The sequence below is a fragment of the Prionailurus bengalensis genome, chromosome E1 (genome assembly GCF_016509475.1).
Source record: "Prionailurus bengalensis isolate Pbe53 chromosome E1, Fcat_Pben_1.1_paternal_pri, whole genome shotgun sequence".
Taxonomy (NCBI): Eukaryota; Metazoa; Chordata; class Mammalia; order Carnivora; family Felidae; genus Prionailurus; species Prionailurus bengalensis.
Genome location: NC_057347.1, coordinates 25,051,382 through 25,069,396, shown reverse-complemented (window position 1 = coordinate 25,069,396; position 18,015 = coordinate 25,051,382). Strand labels below are relative to the sequence as shown.

The 18,015-nt window shown below is 36.5% G+C and overlaps 1 protein-coding gene across 1 annotated transcript in view; it reads left to right on the top strand.

Annotated features, from left to right (window-relative positions):
* APPBP2 (amyloid beta precursor protein binding protein 2) overlaps positions 1-12,909 on the top strand; it is a 52,769-nt gene extending 39,860 nt beyond the window's left edge. The window contains exons 9-13 of the mRNA XM_043583861.1: positions 594-718; positions 3,677-3,762; positions 5,882-6,072; positions 7,147-7,312; positions 8,347-12,909. Of these exons, the coding sequence (XP_043439796.1) occupies positions 594-718; positions 3,677-3,762; positions 5,882-6,072; positions 7,147-7,312; positions 8,347-8,600 (822 nt within the window). The 3' untranslated portion in view covers positions 8,601-12,909. The remainder of the gene's footprint in view (positions 1-593; positions 719-3,676; positions 3,763-5,881; positions 6,073-7,146; positions 7,313-8,346) is intronic.
* The last annotated feature ends 5,106 nt before the right edge of the window (positions 12,910-18,015 follow it).

Genomic DNA, 18,015 nt, shown 5'->3' with positions numbered 1-18,015 from the left:
GCCCCTCCTCAAATATGGCACATTATTTTACTAAATAATATCTAGAAGGATTAAAAGTAAATGTTTTAAGAGTTAAAGAGAACTATCCAGGAAAAGAATTTTTAGTTTGTGGGCTCATATTTAAGAGTACTTTTCCATTTATCATTTTGCCCCCGTAATGACTTGTCTTCATTGTTGATTTGGTATGAGTCATTAGACCTGTCTTTGTAATAGCAACGAGAGTTGATAACAATTCTTTTAGGTCTTATATTAGTCATTCTCAGGTAAATGTGTTATGCCATCACTCTGGACAAGGCATTCTTGATTTTATAGTTCACTTTTGAAGAAGGACATAGACAAAAATACTGATATGATTCCTAGATATATGAATGATTTTTAGTATGAAACCATTGCCTTTTAAGTTCGATTCAGTCTTCAGAAAATCAGGCCTTATAAGTGATTTTTATGTTCTCTTGTGATTTAAATACAGCAGGACTTTTGCCTCAAAACTGATGAGATTGTACATAGAATATATATTTAAATTACTAGGGTGCTTAATATTACTGGGTAGCATTTTCTAAGGATTTATAGTAGTGTTTTCATTACCCTTTCAGGCAGCCCTTGACATTCGGCAGTCCGTGTTTGGTGGCAAAAATATCCATGTAGCAACAGCTCATGAAGACTTGGCTTATTCTTCTTATGTTCACCAGTATAGCTCTGGGAAATTTGACAATGCACTGTAAGTTCCATGTTCCTTTTCAGTGAGAGATTAAATGTTGTTGCTGTTATTTTGTTTTTCTTAATCCTTTATGGATTAAATTTGTCTTCCTGGAGTCTTAACAAGATGCCTAAAATGTTTTTGAAGTCATCCAAAATAGTACCAATTTATAAGCCATTCATTTAGATTTTATGTGGTTTAATGTTGGGACTTGTATATCTTCATGCAGAATATGGCTTATCTTTTGAATGCTTTAATAATTTTTCTTTGGGTATAATACAATAGCCTCTGTCTAAATGATAGACTTAGAAACATTTTGCTCAAAACATGCAGAAATACTGAATAAAATATAACAATCATCTTTTTAAATGTGTAACTGAGCTTCAAGGAGAGAGAGGAAATCCCCAAGGGCCAGTCATGGACTAAAATCCAATAGGGTAGACATGAACTATGGCATAACTGCCCTGGGATGATGAGAAAGCTTAGAAGTTTCTGTACCCTTGGTTTGACAGCAATCCTGGATTCAAGAGGCGTTTAGCCCACATGAAGGTGTGAGTTAGAAGTGAAACACTCAGATGAAGCCAAGATCAAGGTTGCACCCTCAGGGAAAGAAAGGGCAGACTGGGAGGGAAAAAAAAAATTCCCATTGACAAGAAAGGGGGCAAGGAAACTTGTTCATCTCAGGTTGGGCTCTCAGTTGAACAAAAAAGGAACCTCATAGCAGAATTTATAACTGTCATACATTCAGGAACCCCCAAACTGAGGAAAACATTTAAAAAGTACTTTAGGACTGCTAGTTCTCCTGAGATGCCTTTTGGAAGAAAATGCAAAACTCTCGAAAATGATTAATTCTCAACTGAAACCATACAGATTTTCCATAGATCTAGCTCTACCTAAGATGAACTCACCATAAAAATATTTCAAAATAGGGGCACCTGGGTGGCTCAGTCAGTTAAGCATCTGACTCTTGATTTTGGCTCAGGTCATGATCTCACAGTTTGTGAGTTTGAGCTCTGCATCAGGCTTCGTGCTGACAGCATGGAGCCTGCTTGGGATTCTCTGTCTGTCACTCTCTCTCAAAATAAATAGACTTTAAAAATATGTATTTCAAAATCCACTAGGGAAGCATTTCTTCTATTAGTGGGAACCAGCAGATATAATGAACAGGATTAGAACCCAAACAGTATCAGCTAATAAAACTTTTTGGTTGATACTATAAAGTAAGTATTCTTAAATGATTAAATATATAAAATGGGTTAGCAAACTATGGCCTATGGGGAAAATAGTTTTATTGGAATATAGCAATACTCATTCACTTATGTATTGTCTGTGGCTTTCATGTTACATCAGGAGAGTTTGGGAAGTTGGGACAGAGTATATGGCCCCACACAACATAAAATATTTATTATCTGTTTCTTTACAGAATAAATTTGCTGACCTTGATGTAAAAGAAGGAATCAGTAATATTTTGGAGGGTAGATAAAGGTGAAAAAAAGGGCAAATTTTAAAATAAAACAACTGATAGATGCTACAACCTGGATGAACCTTGAAAACATTCTTCTAATTGAAAAACCAGTCACAAAGGACCACATATTGTATGATTCCATTTGTATGAGATGTCCAGAATAGGCAAATCTGTAAGAGACAGAAAGTAAATTGGTGGTTGCCTAGTGCTGATAGAGTTGGAAGAAAGTCAAGAGAGACTTTTTTTGTTTTTGTTTTTGTAATGTTTATTTTGAGAGAGAATGCACATGTGCCACACATGAGTGGGGGAGGGGCAGAGAGAGGGAGAGAGAGAGAGAGAGAGAGAGAGGGAGGGAGAGAATCCCAAGTAGCCTCCACACTATCAGTGCACAGTCCTATGCAGGGCTCGATCTCACAAACCATTAGATATGACCTGAGCTGAAATCAGGAGTCAGATGCTTGACCAACTGAACCACCCAGGCGCCCCCTGCCCCACCCACCCACCCCCCGCCAAGCATCCCATGCCAGAGTTTCTTATTAGAGTCATGAAAATATTCTGAAGTTGCTTGTGGTGATGGATGCACAACTCTGAATATACTAAAAACCACTGAATTTGTACATTTTAATGGGTGAATTGTGTGGTATGAATCATATTTCAGTAAGAGCTATTTGAAAAAATAAAATGTAATAGCTAGTATTAGAACATAGTCATTGACATTAAAACTCAGTAGACAAGTTAAACAGCACATTGGACACAACAAAAGTGACCTCAGTAGACAAGTTAAACAGCACATTGGACACAACAAAAGTGACCATTAGTGAATTGGAAGACAGATATGAGAAAATTAATAATTACCTGGCAGATGGGGATAGAAGACTTGGAGTTATTTGAGAGGAACTGGTAGATAAAATAGGCAGATAGCTTACCTTCTGTTTGGTGAGAGGGGCCATAAACAAACAACCAAACACATCAGATGAGAATGCTTGCTATGTGAAGAAGAATAAAATAAACTAAGAGTAAAGAACTATAGTACATTTTTTAGGGACTTTTGTATAGGCTTGTCTGGAAAGGCTTTTCATTGAAGTGTAAGCCATGGATGGATATTCAGGGGCAGAGTATTCTGTAGAGACGGTAAAGCAAGTGCAAGAATCTTAGGTGAGAGTATGCTTTTGCATGTTCAGAAAACTGCGATGCCTTTGTGTTTGGAGGGCAAGGAGAGGGCTGTTTCTGAGAATGTAGATGAGGTTGGAGAAGCAGCCCCAGTGAAAGATCATGTTGAGACTTGTAGGCTGCAATAACAGTTTCACAGTTTATTCTGTGGGAGATGGAAATCTGTTGGATGCCAAAAGTTCAGTCCACAACAGATTGGAAATTTAAAAAACAAAAACCAGCACCCTTTACCACAGATAGTTTTAGAAATTTCATCGGTATTACATTATAAATTGTGATTTTTTAAAAAATGCTTTAATTATTTGTAACTAAAAAATGCCAGAATATATCTGTCTGTATTGCAGATTTCATGCAGAAAGAGCTATTGGTATCATTACCCACATTCTACCTGAAGATCATCTTCTTTTGGCTTCTTCAAAGAGGGTGAAAGGTACCCTTTACAATTAGTCTCCAATATATGTGTGTGTATATATATATATATTTCTAGATTTGTTTTGCTGTCAGTTGTAATATATGTCTAGTCTCATAATTTTTTAATGATATATGGTATATGTTAAGACTATTTGTTTCCTTGGGTAGTAGCATAGGATTAGACTATATCTACATATTACTAAGATAGCCAGGTCACTCACTGATTTAATGTATCTGCCTGCAGCTCTACTTAAGAATCTCCAGTAGTTCATAGTAAAAAGGTTAACTTCTGTCATATAGTATTTTTAATAAGCCAGAATATCTTTTGTCTCTTTTTTCTTTCTTCCTCCCTCCCTTCCTCCTTTTCCTCTCTGTCATGCCTTCATTCATTCATTTCTTTTGAGAGGAGGATGAAAGAATAGCACATTATTATTGCACAGTAACATGGATAGCAGACTATAGATGAGTTTTTACATACCTTCAACTTTATAGTGCAGGATTTTGAAACGCAGCTTTATATCAGGTTACCCTTAATGTTGCAGGACTGTTACTAAATACCACTTTCTTCTCTTCTTTTTTTAAAAATTTGTTTTAATGTTGATTTATTTTAGAGAGAGAGACACAGTGTGAGCGGGGAAGGGGCATAGAGAGAGAGGGAGACAGAATCCAAAGCAGGCGCCAGGCTCTGAGCTGTCAGCACAGAGCCTGATGAGGGCTTGAACTCACAAGCCATGAGATCATGACCTGAGCATAAGTTGGGTGCTTAACCGACTGAGTCCCCCCAGGTGCCCTGACTTTCTTCTCTTCTTATTTTCACTTTTCTTCTAATCACCACCAAAGCCCTTTCATTGAAAGCATTTATTTTGCCAGCATGATTGGGCCACTAGTGTAATGCCATGCATATTGGAGAAGTTTTTACCTTAATTCTGGAACTGGTTCTTTTTTCTCTCTAGGTTTGCATTTTTAAGAAGCACAAGTAATACATATTTAACGTAAAAATTAAAAGTTAGAGAAAAAATAAAAATAATAAATTAAGTTAAAGGTTATATTTGGTTAAGGTTAAATTTCTGAATCTTCTGAATCTTTCCAGATTCAGCATTTTGGTGAATATTTTTTATACTGTTTTTCCCCAAATTATGAAATGAATGAACTTTTTTAGTTGTATTTTGCTTTTTTCACTTTATACATTGTGAACATGTTTTCATTGCAGTACATGCGGATATATATCCTTTTCTAATGTTTTTAACCTCACCTCTATTATTTGTCCTTTATATTGTTTTTAACCTTTTGTTCTTTAAAAGTGCTATAATGGGGGTGCCCGGGTGGCTCAGTCAATTAAGCATCTGACTTTGGCTTGGTCATAATCTCACGGCTCATGAGTTCGAGCCCCACTTTGGGCTCTGTGCTGACAACTCAGAGCCTGGAGCCTGCTTCAGATTCTGTGTCTCCCTCTCTCTTTGCCCCTTCCCTGCTCATACACTGTTTCTCTCTCTCTCTCTCTTTCAAAAATAAACATTAAAAAAATTTTTTTAATGCTATAATGAACTAAACTTCTTTTACTTTTGTGCATATGGACAATTTTCCTAGAAATAAAATCACCTCGTAAAAGAATATGTATTTTTAAGACTTTAAGTGGAATTTGAAAGTCTTGTATGTGACTTTGAAATTGCACTGTCTTCTTGCCTGATTTAGTTGGTCAAATGAGTAGGAGGAAACCAGTTCTTTCTGTTGTATTTGGTTAAAGGTTATATTTTATAAAGTTTGGCTTCAAAATGTTCAATGGTACTTAGGTACTCCTTGACACAGTTTCATAACTTTAAAAATTTTGCCTTTTCCTCCTTGTCTTGGATTGCTTTACATAAGAAATTCACATTGGCAAAATATAACACTCTAGTAAAGCAGAAATTAATTCTGCAAAATATTTGATGTGTACCATTGTTTTTAAATTCGAAGTTCATTATACTATCCGAAGTAGAATGACTCTCCCCAAAGTATATTTTTTCATTAAAGTGGAATATTTTCATCTTTACCAGTTCTAAACCATAACCACAAACATTTGTTGAATTTAATTTTAAATTATATGCTCTGATTAGCTTTGATGGTTTTATTTATGCTAATTTTATTGCTTTCTTAATCAGCTCTTATTTTAGAGGAGATTGCAATTGACTGTCATAATAAAGAAACTGAACAGAGGCTGCTTCAAGAAGCTCATGATTTGCACCTGTCTTCACTCCAACTAGCTAAAAAAGCTTTTGGGGAATTTAATGTACAGACTGCAAAACACTATGGAAACCTTGGAAGACTTTACCAGTCAATGAGAAAATTTAAGGTAAAAGCCTGTTTTACTACATTTTTCTCTTACTAAATAATTTTAGGTAATAAAGTCCAGTCTTAAATAACAAGTCTTAAATAATACATCATCAGTAATCTTAACTATTTAAGTGTACATTTATTGGGGTGCCTGGGTGGCTCAGTCAATTAAGCATCCTACTTCGGCTCAGGTCATGATCTCATGGCTCGTGAGTTCGAGTCCTGTGTCAGGCTCTGTGCTGACAGCTTGGAGCCTGGAGCCTGCTTCAGGGTGTGTCCCTCTCTCTCTGCCCCTCCCTCACTCACCCTCTGTCTCTGTCAAAAATGAATAAACTTTAAACAATTTTTAAAAATAACAGAGTGTACATTTATTTTACTCCTACCTTATTCCATGAAAAAATTGAGAAGATAGCTAGTGTAAAACAACAGAGTCCAAATATAAACAAAATTCAAAATCCAGACCCTGGAAAAATAAGAATACATCAAAAACCATAAAGGCTATTATGGTTATTATAGTTAGACTATAATTATATAGTCCATAGTTATAGAGTATATAGCTAACTATATAGACTATATAACTATAGACTATATAGCTAACAGCGGGGCATCAGGCTGGTATACAGGGAATGTCAGATACTAAGGTGTTATTAATTGTAATGATAAAAATTTACTGAATTCTCTTTTAGAATTTTGGGGTATAAATTCTTAATCAAGTGTATGCCTATGTGAATGAACGTACTATAGTATGGGGTTTCTTAACAAGGTTCAATTAAATTTGGGATCATGTTAACAAATAATTTTCATTTTAAAAGGTTTTAATGTTAATTTCTTCTAATAATTTTTTATTACCAGGACAAGTTTTCTCATCATTTTTGGCATAGGACACTATTACTGTCATCAACTAAGTGTGTAACTTCCCAAAGTAGTAATGCTGCGCATAGGCGACTTTTGGATTAACATAGTATGGTTTCTGATCTGATTATGTTATGCCATCCATGTTTTTGGCATTTAGAAGAATCTTGCTTGTTGGGTAAGAATTGTTAACATAAGAAAGAATATAATCTAATGCTAATACAGCTTCATTTTTTTTCAGGAAGCTGAAGAAATGCACATCAAAGCAATTCAGATTAAAGAGCAACTTCTTGGTCAAGAAGATTATGAAGTAGCCCTTTCCGTGGGACATCTGGCTTCTTTATACAATTATGACATGAATCAGTATGAAAATGCTGAGAAACTTTATTTGCGCTCTATAGCGATTGGTATGTTATTTTAAAATTTTGTTAGTCAACTGATTAGAAATCAACATATCAACATGTCCCATATGTTGTGTAGGGAAGTGTAATTACTAAGACTTCAATGAGTTTAGAGCTGCTAAGGATATCCAGAAACCACTCAAAACTCATCTGAAACATTTGCTAAAGATGATTTATTGACGTTGAAGCCAGTAGCAAGAAGTATGACAGTTTAGGCAGAGTATCAAGGATAGGCAAAAGCAGTAATTCTAAACTATTTGTGTAGTTACTGCTCCCTCCGCCTCCCTTTTCCTGACTTTTAACATCATAGATCAGGTTTACCTGTTTTTGATAAAATAGAATCATACAATGTATATTTTTATATGTCTGGTTTCTTTTGGTGAACGTGAATTGTGAAATACATCTGTGTTGTTCCATATCACTGTTGTTTATTAATTTCTAGCACTATATTTTATTGGATTAGTATATCATTATTTATCCATTCTGCTGTTAATGGATATTCAGAACATTTGGTTTCCATTTTCAGGCCTTTTACAAAATAAGATACTGTGGCCATCATCTAAGGTGCCTGTTAAAATTCTTCCCTGTTTTGGGGCACTTGGCTGGTTCAGTCAGTAGAGCATGAGTTTGAGCCCCATACTGGGGGTAGTGATTACTTAAAAAAAATTCTTCCCTATTTTTATATTGAATTGCCTATCATTCCTTATTGGTTTATAGAAGATCTTTATATACTATGGATGCAGCAAGCCCTTTGTTGGTTATATGTGTTGCAGGTAGATACTTTCACTCTGTTGCTTGTTTCTAAATGGTGCCTTTCAAAGAACAGAAGTTCTTAATTCTAATGTAATTGAATATATTTATCTTGTCTGTGGGTACGCAATCTCATTAGTTTCTCATTTATCCTAGGAAATAAAACCAAGCCATCCTATTTAAAGAATTGAACTTGTGTTGTCTTTAAGAACCTCTTGTTGCTTCATTATTTGAGCTTTCTTTCTTTCTTTCTTTGTGTGTGTGTGTGTGTGTGTGTGTGTTACTTTCAGGGAAGAAACTGTTTGGTGAAGGCTACAGTGGACTAGAATATGACTACCGAGGTCTCATTAAACTTTACAACTCCATTGGGAATTATGAGAAAGTGTTTGAATATCACAACGTTCTGTCTAACTGGAACCGGTTGCGAGATCGTCAGTATTCGGTGACCGATGCTCTTGAAGACGTCAACACCAGCCCCCAGTCCACTGAAGAAGTGGTACAGTCCTTCTTGATTTCTCAGAATGTGGAGGGACCGAGCTGCTGAGGGAGTACCTCAGTTAACTAATTTACCTTTTCCCAGATTCCAGGGAATTCATACTGTGAAATCAAAACCATGTTGTTTTTTGGGGCTGGAATTTGCATTGAAACACTGGTCCAGTCCATTGACCCTATTTGGGTGATCCCTATCTTGCAGAGTGTCCGTAGGAATAAGCATATATTCAGTTATATTCAGCATGTACCGCATGTATAAGTAGTCTGGCCCATATTTTCAACCTAGTAGAACAAACAACAGGAAATCTTTTTGTTGTTTTTTTTTTTTTTTCATTTAAAAAAATAATTCATTTTGCAGAAAGCCTGAAAAGAACCCCTAAATAAAACTATTTAAGAGTTTAAAAGAGTTGCATTCTTATTACGTAAGGATGATTTTAACAACTTTTTAACATATAATTCTTCCTTGTGGAGGTATTCAATACTGTATTGTAAAGAAATTTTATGGGGAAAATCTTTATATGCAGTATGGAAAAGTTAACACAGTGCTGATAGAAGAGGGACATCCTGACTTAGGTTTGGCCACCTTACCCACGGAAGTGGATACAACCACTCCAGAGCTCTCTTACGGGAAGGACTGTCAGATTCATCTGAACTGGACCAGTGTTGATCTGTAAATCATAGAAAAGCTGACAGACCAGCACTTTTACTAACCCTTTGGTTGTGTTGGGGTTTTTTGGTACAACAATGCAAGATGCTCTGATAGCATTTGCTGACAGGACCAGGAGGACCTAAAATGGACCAGCCTAATCTAGAAAGGGGTTATTTGGACCAGAGGCTTTAGGTTATTATTTTAGCCCCTGCATATACTTTTATCAGTAGAATGTTTCATTTAGATATATGATGAAAAGTAATAATGCAAAACTTATATTCATGTAATTAGACACCAAACTTGAGAAATTTGGCAATTTCAGTGGCATATCTTTAGTCAGTGTGCACAGATGGCAGTGCCATAAGCAAGTCTATAAATATCTGCCGCAACCAACCCCCTCATTTTAAATGTTACCCTAATAATCAGTGCAATTAACAAGTATATTGGCTAAGAGTCATGAAATAATAGCTCATGTTTGGGAGGGACTTTTAGGTTACTATGTGGTTTGTGGGGATTCATGGAAAAATGAATGCCCAAAAGAAGCAATTCTTCTGAGATCCTTTGTTTTTATGGTAATAATAGTACAACTGGGTCGTTTTATTTGAACTTCAAGAGTCAAATACAAAGATCCCCTAATTATATATCTATTTCACTAACTTGTCTTCCTTTTACTGGGTTTTGATTTTTTAAATTTTAACCCAGTCGGGTTATTTAATGTTGAGGTAATTAATATTCAAATTTGGGAAGTTGTAACATGTAGCAATTCAAGAAACAAAAGGTCTTTTGCTGTTACCTCAGTTCTTATTATAGTGGCCTATTGGGTGCCTCTATAGTTAAGAATCAGGGTTTTCCCCCCTATTTTCAGGGGTTCATGACTTGGCTGTTAGAGATGTTGCTCTTGGCTAATGCTTGGAGTAGTCTGTGGGTGAGTGAATGTGTGTTGAATTTTGGTTTTCTTTTAACATGCACGTTGGGGTTGGAGGGAGGAAGAAATCTAAACTGTCTGCCACATTGAGTACAGAAAAATTAATTAGAGATTTCAGATCAATTTGATTTTAAACACTTTTGAACTTCGCAAATCTAATCTTGTTTAAAACTATTATTTGCAGTCTTGTTAGTTATGAGCCAGTGTTTTTAACACCCCAGGAGGGAATTGACTGGGGGAGGTACGTAAAGAGATGAAACAAGCCTGGACCCTGGGATTATAACTATGATTTCAAAACCTGAGTTTATTCCTCAAATTGAATTAGTTTCTTTTTAATTTTAAAAGGAGTACATTGGCACACCTGCATCTCCCCTCCCAGCTCATTGCAGTCTAATGCCAAGAGGCACCTCTTTGTTAATTACCAAATAGTCTGTGACCAAGGACTAACATTTTTTAAGTTACTCAGCTCTATCCTCATGGGCCTATATATTTAATACCTCCAAAGATATTTTCAGGATAGGCTTTGTATACTTTTGTTGGTTATTTAGAGTCCTGTGGTATGTTTGTGGTATAGGAATGTCATGGTAAATTGTTTTTCAATAAATATTTTGAAACTCACGTTTCCATACGAAGTTTTTTTTTTTTTTTTTTTTTTTTTTGTAATCTGTATTTTTTGGTTTTGTGCACATACAACATTTCCTATGATAAAATCAAGCAAATGACTTAAGGCCTCATCCTCTCTTAATTCAGTTTGAGCTATAAAGCAACATGATATTTAGAAGCCTAAGATCACAGGGTGATAATGTTAAGTGGCAGCCAGTTTTTCTAAAAACCATTGGTAGTTTCCCTTTATTACCACTGCTTTAATGTAGTGTTCTGTAAATCTCTTTGATTTAATGCAAACACTGTAGGTTGAGAAAAGAGATTGCCAGTTTCTGTTAATGATCTAACAATATGTTATTAATTCTGGTTCTAATGAATAATACCCTTATGATTTTAAGTGTGGGATTTATCCTTTTCCTAGGGATGTTTAGGGTAAATTAGAGAGGTGAATGTCACCATGATTTATGGGGTTAAAAAGAATCTCAAAGAAAGAAAAGAATAAAATTTACCTCACAATAACCAATAGCTTGCACAAGCTTTTCACATAGGGTGGGGTTAGGTGTAAGGAAGCCTAAACCAACCTAAAGATATTTCTGAAAGTTCAGCAAAATAATAAAGGGCCTTTGGTCTCATTCTTCCTGACTTTCATTTCTTTCCTCTTACCCAGTCTTTTTCCTAAAGTTTGGTGCTATTCAAGTTGGGTGCATCAGGGGGCTCTACAAATACTCATGTGCTACAGATTGTCAGTCACTCCAGCATCCAGTGTAATAGAACTGATTGGGTTTTTTAGAACACCATATTTAAGGGTTCCCAAAGCTGACTTTGCCCAAAGCTGTAGGACCTCTATTGTCATCAAAGCTCTGTCTCTGCTTGGTTAAAAACAAACTCACCATTGCTCTGTAGTAACCCTTGTGCAGTATGCGCTCATTAGTGAAAATAAAGGATTTGACAAAGGCCTTTGTTCCCAGCCTGTTTGGGAAGAATTCATAATGTTGTGAAAATTAAGTACATAGGCTGCAATCTTATACATAAATGGGAGTGCCATTTGGTAGCTCCTTACGTGCAAACAGAATGCTGAACAGTAAACACACCTGAAACACAATTGAAGCTTGTGGCCGTACTTTATGAATTGAAACAACGGTTTGCTTAGTAGCAGGTATTCTTAACTGCCACTTGGTCTTTATTTTTCTCCCCAGAATTTGTAGCCTTGCTGCTTGCAAACTCTTCCTTTCCTGGATGGCAAAGTTACTACTGGAAAAATACTTATTTATATAAGTATAGACTTTTTTAAGAGTTTTATTTTTGCTTTAAAAATTAATGTATATATTTCACCTCTTGGCTTTGGAGGACCTCAGTTCTTGCTAGGAAAAAGAAAATTTTTTAATCTGACACTTGGATTACTATCCAGCTTGAACACTAGTAGTTGTATTGTCCACAAATCTCAGGAATGTGTTAGGCAGAAAACTGGTTTTACCCTGTTGGTGATCTGAAGGAATGTGCTTTAGGATTTATTAAATAACACTATTCTTTAATTGCAATCCTAGGTATCTATAGCATGAGTGGCCTTAGTGAGTTTGTTGAAGTGCACATTTTTTTCAAAAGTAAAATTTAAGATTAAAAATATATGCTATATATAGATATCTAGAAAACCTGGTTTGTGGTGCACAAATTAAGTGTTGGATCACTAAATAACTGTTGCAGGTACCATTTGTGTAACATTACTCATTTCTGTATATTCCTTTTATGGAAAGATATGTTGCCATGGTAACTAAAACTTTTCAATTTAGTTCTACTTTTATGATGTGAATGAATGCTACATTTTATTAAATATTACCAAGTCAGTACTATTTTTATACTTTATTAAGCAACAGGGGATTTTAGGTTAGTAGACTCAAAAGCTCTTAATGAAACAAATTACTAACAATTCTTTACATGAAAATCCCCACGAATAGTGCCACAGTAATTTCTATAGAAATATCTAGGGTCATTGATAGATTTTTTTAAGACGATTCTTCATTGTGTCAGAATGACCTTTCATATCATCCTTAACACAAACTTGTAGTGCCCACCATTATGTGTAACCATTGAACCATACTAAGTATGTTTGTAACCAGCATTGTGATATATTCTGTACTTGTATTGCTAAAAATGAATTATTGACCTAATAAATATAGTGTTCCTGCATTCATAGTGTATCTGTTTCCAATGTAGTTGTGATCGCTTTTGGTCAGGACTTGGGATTATTATTGCAGCCTGTCTTTATTAGAGAACAGTGTGAGAGAAGCTGTTGGAACCAGAACAAAAGTGCTCTTGTTCAAGAAAAATAAGATGTGTGGCAGAGGAGACACGTGGTAACCGCATCTGGAGATGGTGCTCACGAAGGTACTTGGAAAAGACAAGGTAGTACTTAATGCAGGAGGTGTTTAGTCTTTACAAAAGTAACTACACCATTTTCCCTAGTCTTCTATCTCTGAAGCTGAAGGCGGGTGAGGAGACCTGGTGAAACTCTGCTGGCAATAGTGGAGAGAACCCTGGATTTGGGTTTCAGTTCCAGCTCTGCCTCTGAGCAGTAAGAATCTGAGATACGTCATTATGAGCCTCTTTGTGTTTCATTTCTTCATATGAATGGGGGGCGGGTGTGTGTCAAAATAGGTCTTTTAAAACATCTGCCATGAAACAACATGAATCTTAAGCACTCAGAACAGCAAGTACAGGAAATGACACCAAATTTTAAATTACTATTAAGAAAATTAACATTTAAAAAATTCCACCTTCACTTGCAATAGCACTGGTTTTATCTCAACTGCCACCTTCAGTGATACTTGTAAAATTTTTCCTTTTACGTTCCATGACTTTGAACATGCTGTTCTCTCTTTTGTATGGAATCTCATTTTCTGCCTAAACTTTAATTCATCTGTCAACCTCAAAGGACAAGGAAGCCTTCCCTGAAACTTCCCTGAGTTGCCTCTTCTTGATACTTAAGCAGCATTTTATTTAAAGCTTTGCTAAAGCCATTACCATATGATCGTGTAACTCAAGAATTAAAACTTCCCAGCTTATAAACATTGCTGATTTGTGTGTTTAACAAATTTAACATAGAGTTTACTCCTTGACAGATACTCTTCTTTTTTTAGAGAGAGAGATTTTTGTGTGTGTGTGTGTGTTGTTTTTTGGAGAGAGAGGGCTCAAGTGAGCAAGGGGCAGAGAGAGAGAGAGAGAGAATATCGTAAGCAGGAGTTTAAGCTCGACATGGAGCTCAGTCCCACAACACTGGGATCATGACCTGAGCTGAAATCAAGGGTCGGACACTCAACTGACTGAGCCACCCAGGTGCCCCTGACATATTATTCTAAGTGTGTTAGCAAACCACACTCACTTACTTTATAGACATTTATTTTTGTAGTTTGAAAATTCAAGGCAAACTCATCAGTATATATATCCAAAATATATAAAGAACTTCTACAATTCAGTACCAAAAAACAATCCAATTGAAAAATGGACAGAAGACATGAACGGATATTTCTTCAAAAAAGACATACAGATGGCCAATAGACACGTGAAAAGATGCTCAACATTATCATCAGAGAAATGCAAATCAAAACTACAATGAGCTATCACATCACACCTGTCAATGTGTGCCTGGGTGGCTCAGTCAGTTGAGCAACTGACTCGATTTCAGCTCAGGTCATGATCCTGGGGTTGTGGGATTGAGTTCTGCATGGGGCTCTGTGCTGAGCATGGAGCTGCGTAAGATTCTCTCTCCCTCTGCCCCTTTCCCCTGCTCACGCTCTCTATAACAAAACAAAACCCAGAAACAAGCATTGACAAGGATACAGAGTAAAAGGAACCCTCTTGGGGCACCTGGGTGGCTGTCTTGGTTAGGAATCCAACTCTTGGTTTCGGCTCAGGTCATGATCTCACCATTCAAGTTCAAGCCCAGCATCAGGCTCTCTGGAGAGCCTTACAACGTGGAGATTCTCTTGCTCCCTCTCTTTCTGCCTCACCCACCCACACATGCATTGTCTCTCAAAAATAGATGAATAAACTTTAAAAAAGGAACCCTCTTAACATTGTCCATGGAAACACAAATTGGTGCAACTATTGTGGAAAACAGTATGGAGGTTCCTCAAAAAATTAAAAATAGAACTACCCTTTAATCCAGGAATTGTACTACTGGGTATTTACCCAAAGAATACAAAAACAATCAAAGGGATATATGCTCCCTGATATTTATTGCAGCATTATTTATAATAGCCAAACTATTGGAGCAGCCCAAGTGTTCATCAGTAGATGAATGGATAAAGAAGATGTGATATATAGATATCATGAGATTGCATCATATATATATATATATACACATACATATATATATATGAATATTATTTTGCCATAAAAAGGAATTAAATCTTGCTGTTTGCAACAACATGCATGGAGCTGGAGAGGATAATGCTAAGCAAAATAAGTCAGAGAATGACATCCTAGGATTTCACTCATGTGGAATTTAAGACAAACGAGCAAAGGGAAAAAAAAAAAACAACAACACAGTCTCTTACTATAGAGAACAAACTGGTGGTTACCAGAGGGGAGGCAGGTGGGGGACTGGGGGAAACAGCAGATCAGAATTAGAGTACACTTATGATAAAAACAAACCAAATAACATGCCAGTTAAACATTAATAGGAATGTGGTTAGATAATCATAGATTCAGTTAATGAACAATATGCAGAAGATCAAACGATTGAAATGATTAAAATACCAAACTGTATGTTTATGTAGAAATAACCAAGAAACATGAATATAGGAAAAGCCCATGGTGAATAACTAGTGATTACTTTATGTAAACAAAAAAACCCATACATATTTATGTAAAAATATATGTGAAACCATTTTTCTCAAAGTATATTCATTATAAAAATATATTGACAATGATCACCTTTGGAAAGAAGGAGTAGGGGTAGAATTCTAATAAAGGGAGGAAAAACTTTTCATTTTGTAACTATCTTTACATTTTAAATATTTTTACTAAGAAAAATTCTTGTAACTATAACCAAGAGATAAGTACATTTAAAATATTGGCACATTTCTCTCTTTTTTTTTCCTGTATATGTGTATTTCACATTTCATTCATGTTTCATATGCATTTTGGTATCCAGCTTTATTTCTATCAAACTGTTTCCCTACACTATTATATATGGAAAATGTTATTTTTTTTTTTAAATTTTTTTTTTCAATGTTTTTATTTATTTTTGGGACAGAGAGAGACAGAGCATGAACGGGGGAGGGGCAGAGAGAGAGGGAGACACAGAATCGGAAACAGGCTCCAGGCTCTGAGCCATCAGCCCAGAGCCTGACGCGGGGCTTGAACTCACGGACCGCGAGATCGTGACCTGGCTGAAGTCGGACGCTTAACCGACTGCGCCACCCAGGCGCCCCGGAAAATGTTATTTTTAATGACAACATAGTATACCACCATGTGGATGGACCATAATCTATTTAATACATCTTCTATTATTGGAAGTGTTATCTATTGCTTTACAGCAAATTACCCCCAATTTAATGGCTTAAACAAAAAATATTTATGAATTAACAATTCCTATGGAACTGGAATTCAGGAATGGCTTAGCTGGGTGGTTCTGACTTAGGGTGTCTCATGAGATTGCATCAAGATGGCACCGGGGCATCTGGGTGGCTCAGTTGGTTAAGCATCCGACTTTGCCTCAGGTCATGATCTCACAGTTCATGAGTTCGAGCCCCATGTTGGGCTCTGTGCTGACAGCTCAGAGCTTGGAGCCTGCTTTGGATTCTGTCTCCCTCTCTCTCTGTCCCTCCCTCGTTCACGCTGTCTCTCTCAAAAATAAAAAGGTTTTCAAAAAAAGATGGTATGAGGGTTGCAGTCATCCTAAGACTGGTCTACAACTGAAGGATCTATTTCCAAGATCTCTCCCTCTCATGGCTATTGGCATGTCTTAGTTCATTGTCACATGAGCTCTCCATAGGGCTGTTTGAGTGTCTTCATGACATGGCAACTGACATCCCCCAGGACAAGTGATTCCAACAGAGAGAGCAAGACAAAAGCCACAATATCTTTCATGATCTACCTGGAAGTCACACCATTTTCACCATATTCTGTTCATTAGAAGTTGGTCACTAATGACAGCTCACACACAGGGAAGGGGAATTATTCCCATGCCTTGGAAGTAGCAGTATCAGAATTTGGGGATATACTTTAAAACCACCGTACTAGAGTTTTTCCCTATTGTAATTACCTCTCTTAATGATTATGCTTGACACTAAAGCTTTGTGCACATCTCAGATTCATGTCTTATAAATTCCTCATAATGGAGTTGCTGAGTCCAATTTTGACACACAGTGCCAGGTTGTATTAATTTCCATTCAGGTTGTAATATATCAGAATTCTTATTTTTCCACACCCACAGCAACTCTGGGATTTATAATTTTTTTCATTGCCAGTGTGATACAAAGAATCTCATTCTTTTCATTTGCATTTCTTGGATTAGTGCAATAAGATGATGTGTTTTAGGTTTGTGAACCACTGACTTTTCAGAGACTTAACTCAGAAGTCTCCTGCTGGCAAACAATGCCCCTGTATCAGTCTTTTTTTTTTTTTTAATGTTTTTTTAATGTTTATTTACTTTTTGAGAGAGAGAGAGACAGAGCACGAATTGAGGAGGGGTAGAGAGAGAGAGAGGGAGACACAGAAGTCAAAGCAGGCTCCAGGCTCTGAGCTGTCAGCACAGAGCCTAACGTGGGGCTTGAACTCACGAACCACGAGATCATGACCTGAGCTGAAGTCGGACGCTTAACCAACTGAGCCACCCAGGCACCCCATCCCCCCGTATCAGTCTTATGTGCATCAAGAGCATTTCCTTATTCCAGAACATTTTCCATGACTCTGATACTCCTGTTCCAGTTCTCTGGAAACTTGTCAGCTATCTGGAGTTCAAGACTTGAATTGGATTCTAGTCTGCCCCTTCATCCCAGCTCCTTATAGAAAAACAATCCTAAGGGAAGGATCTGTTTTGGGGCAAGTTTCTAGGCTTACATCAAGGCTGAAGACTATCCTCTGTTTTAAATCAGGAGGATTATAGCTCTTTTAGAAATAGGAGAGAGGCAATGGATTAGCTAATCTTTTGAAACTTTTTATTAAAAAAAAATTTCAAATATATGCAAAAGTAGAGAACCTGGGATAAGGAATTGCCTTGTACCTCTCATCCAATTTATAAATCCATGGCCAATCTTGTTACAACTATTCCTTCATCTGCTATGGACC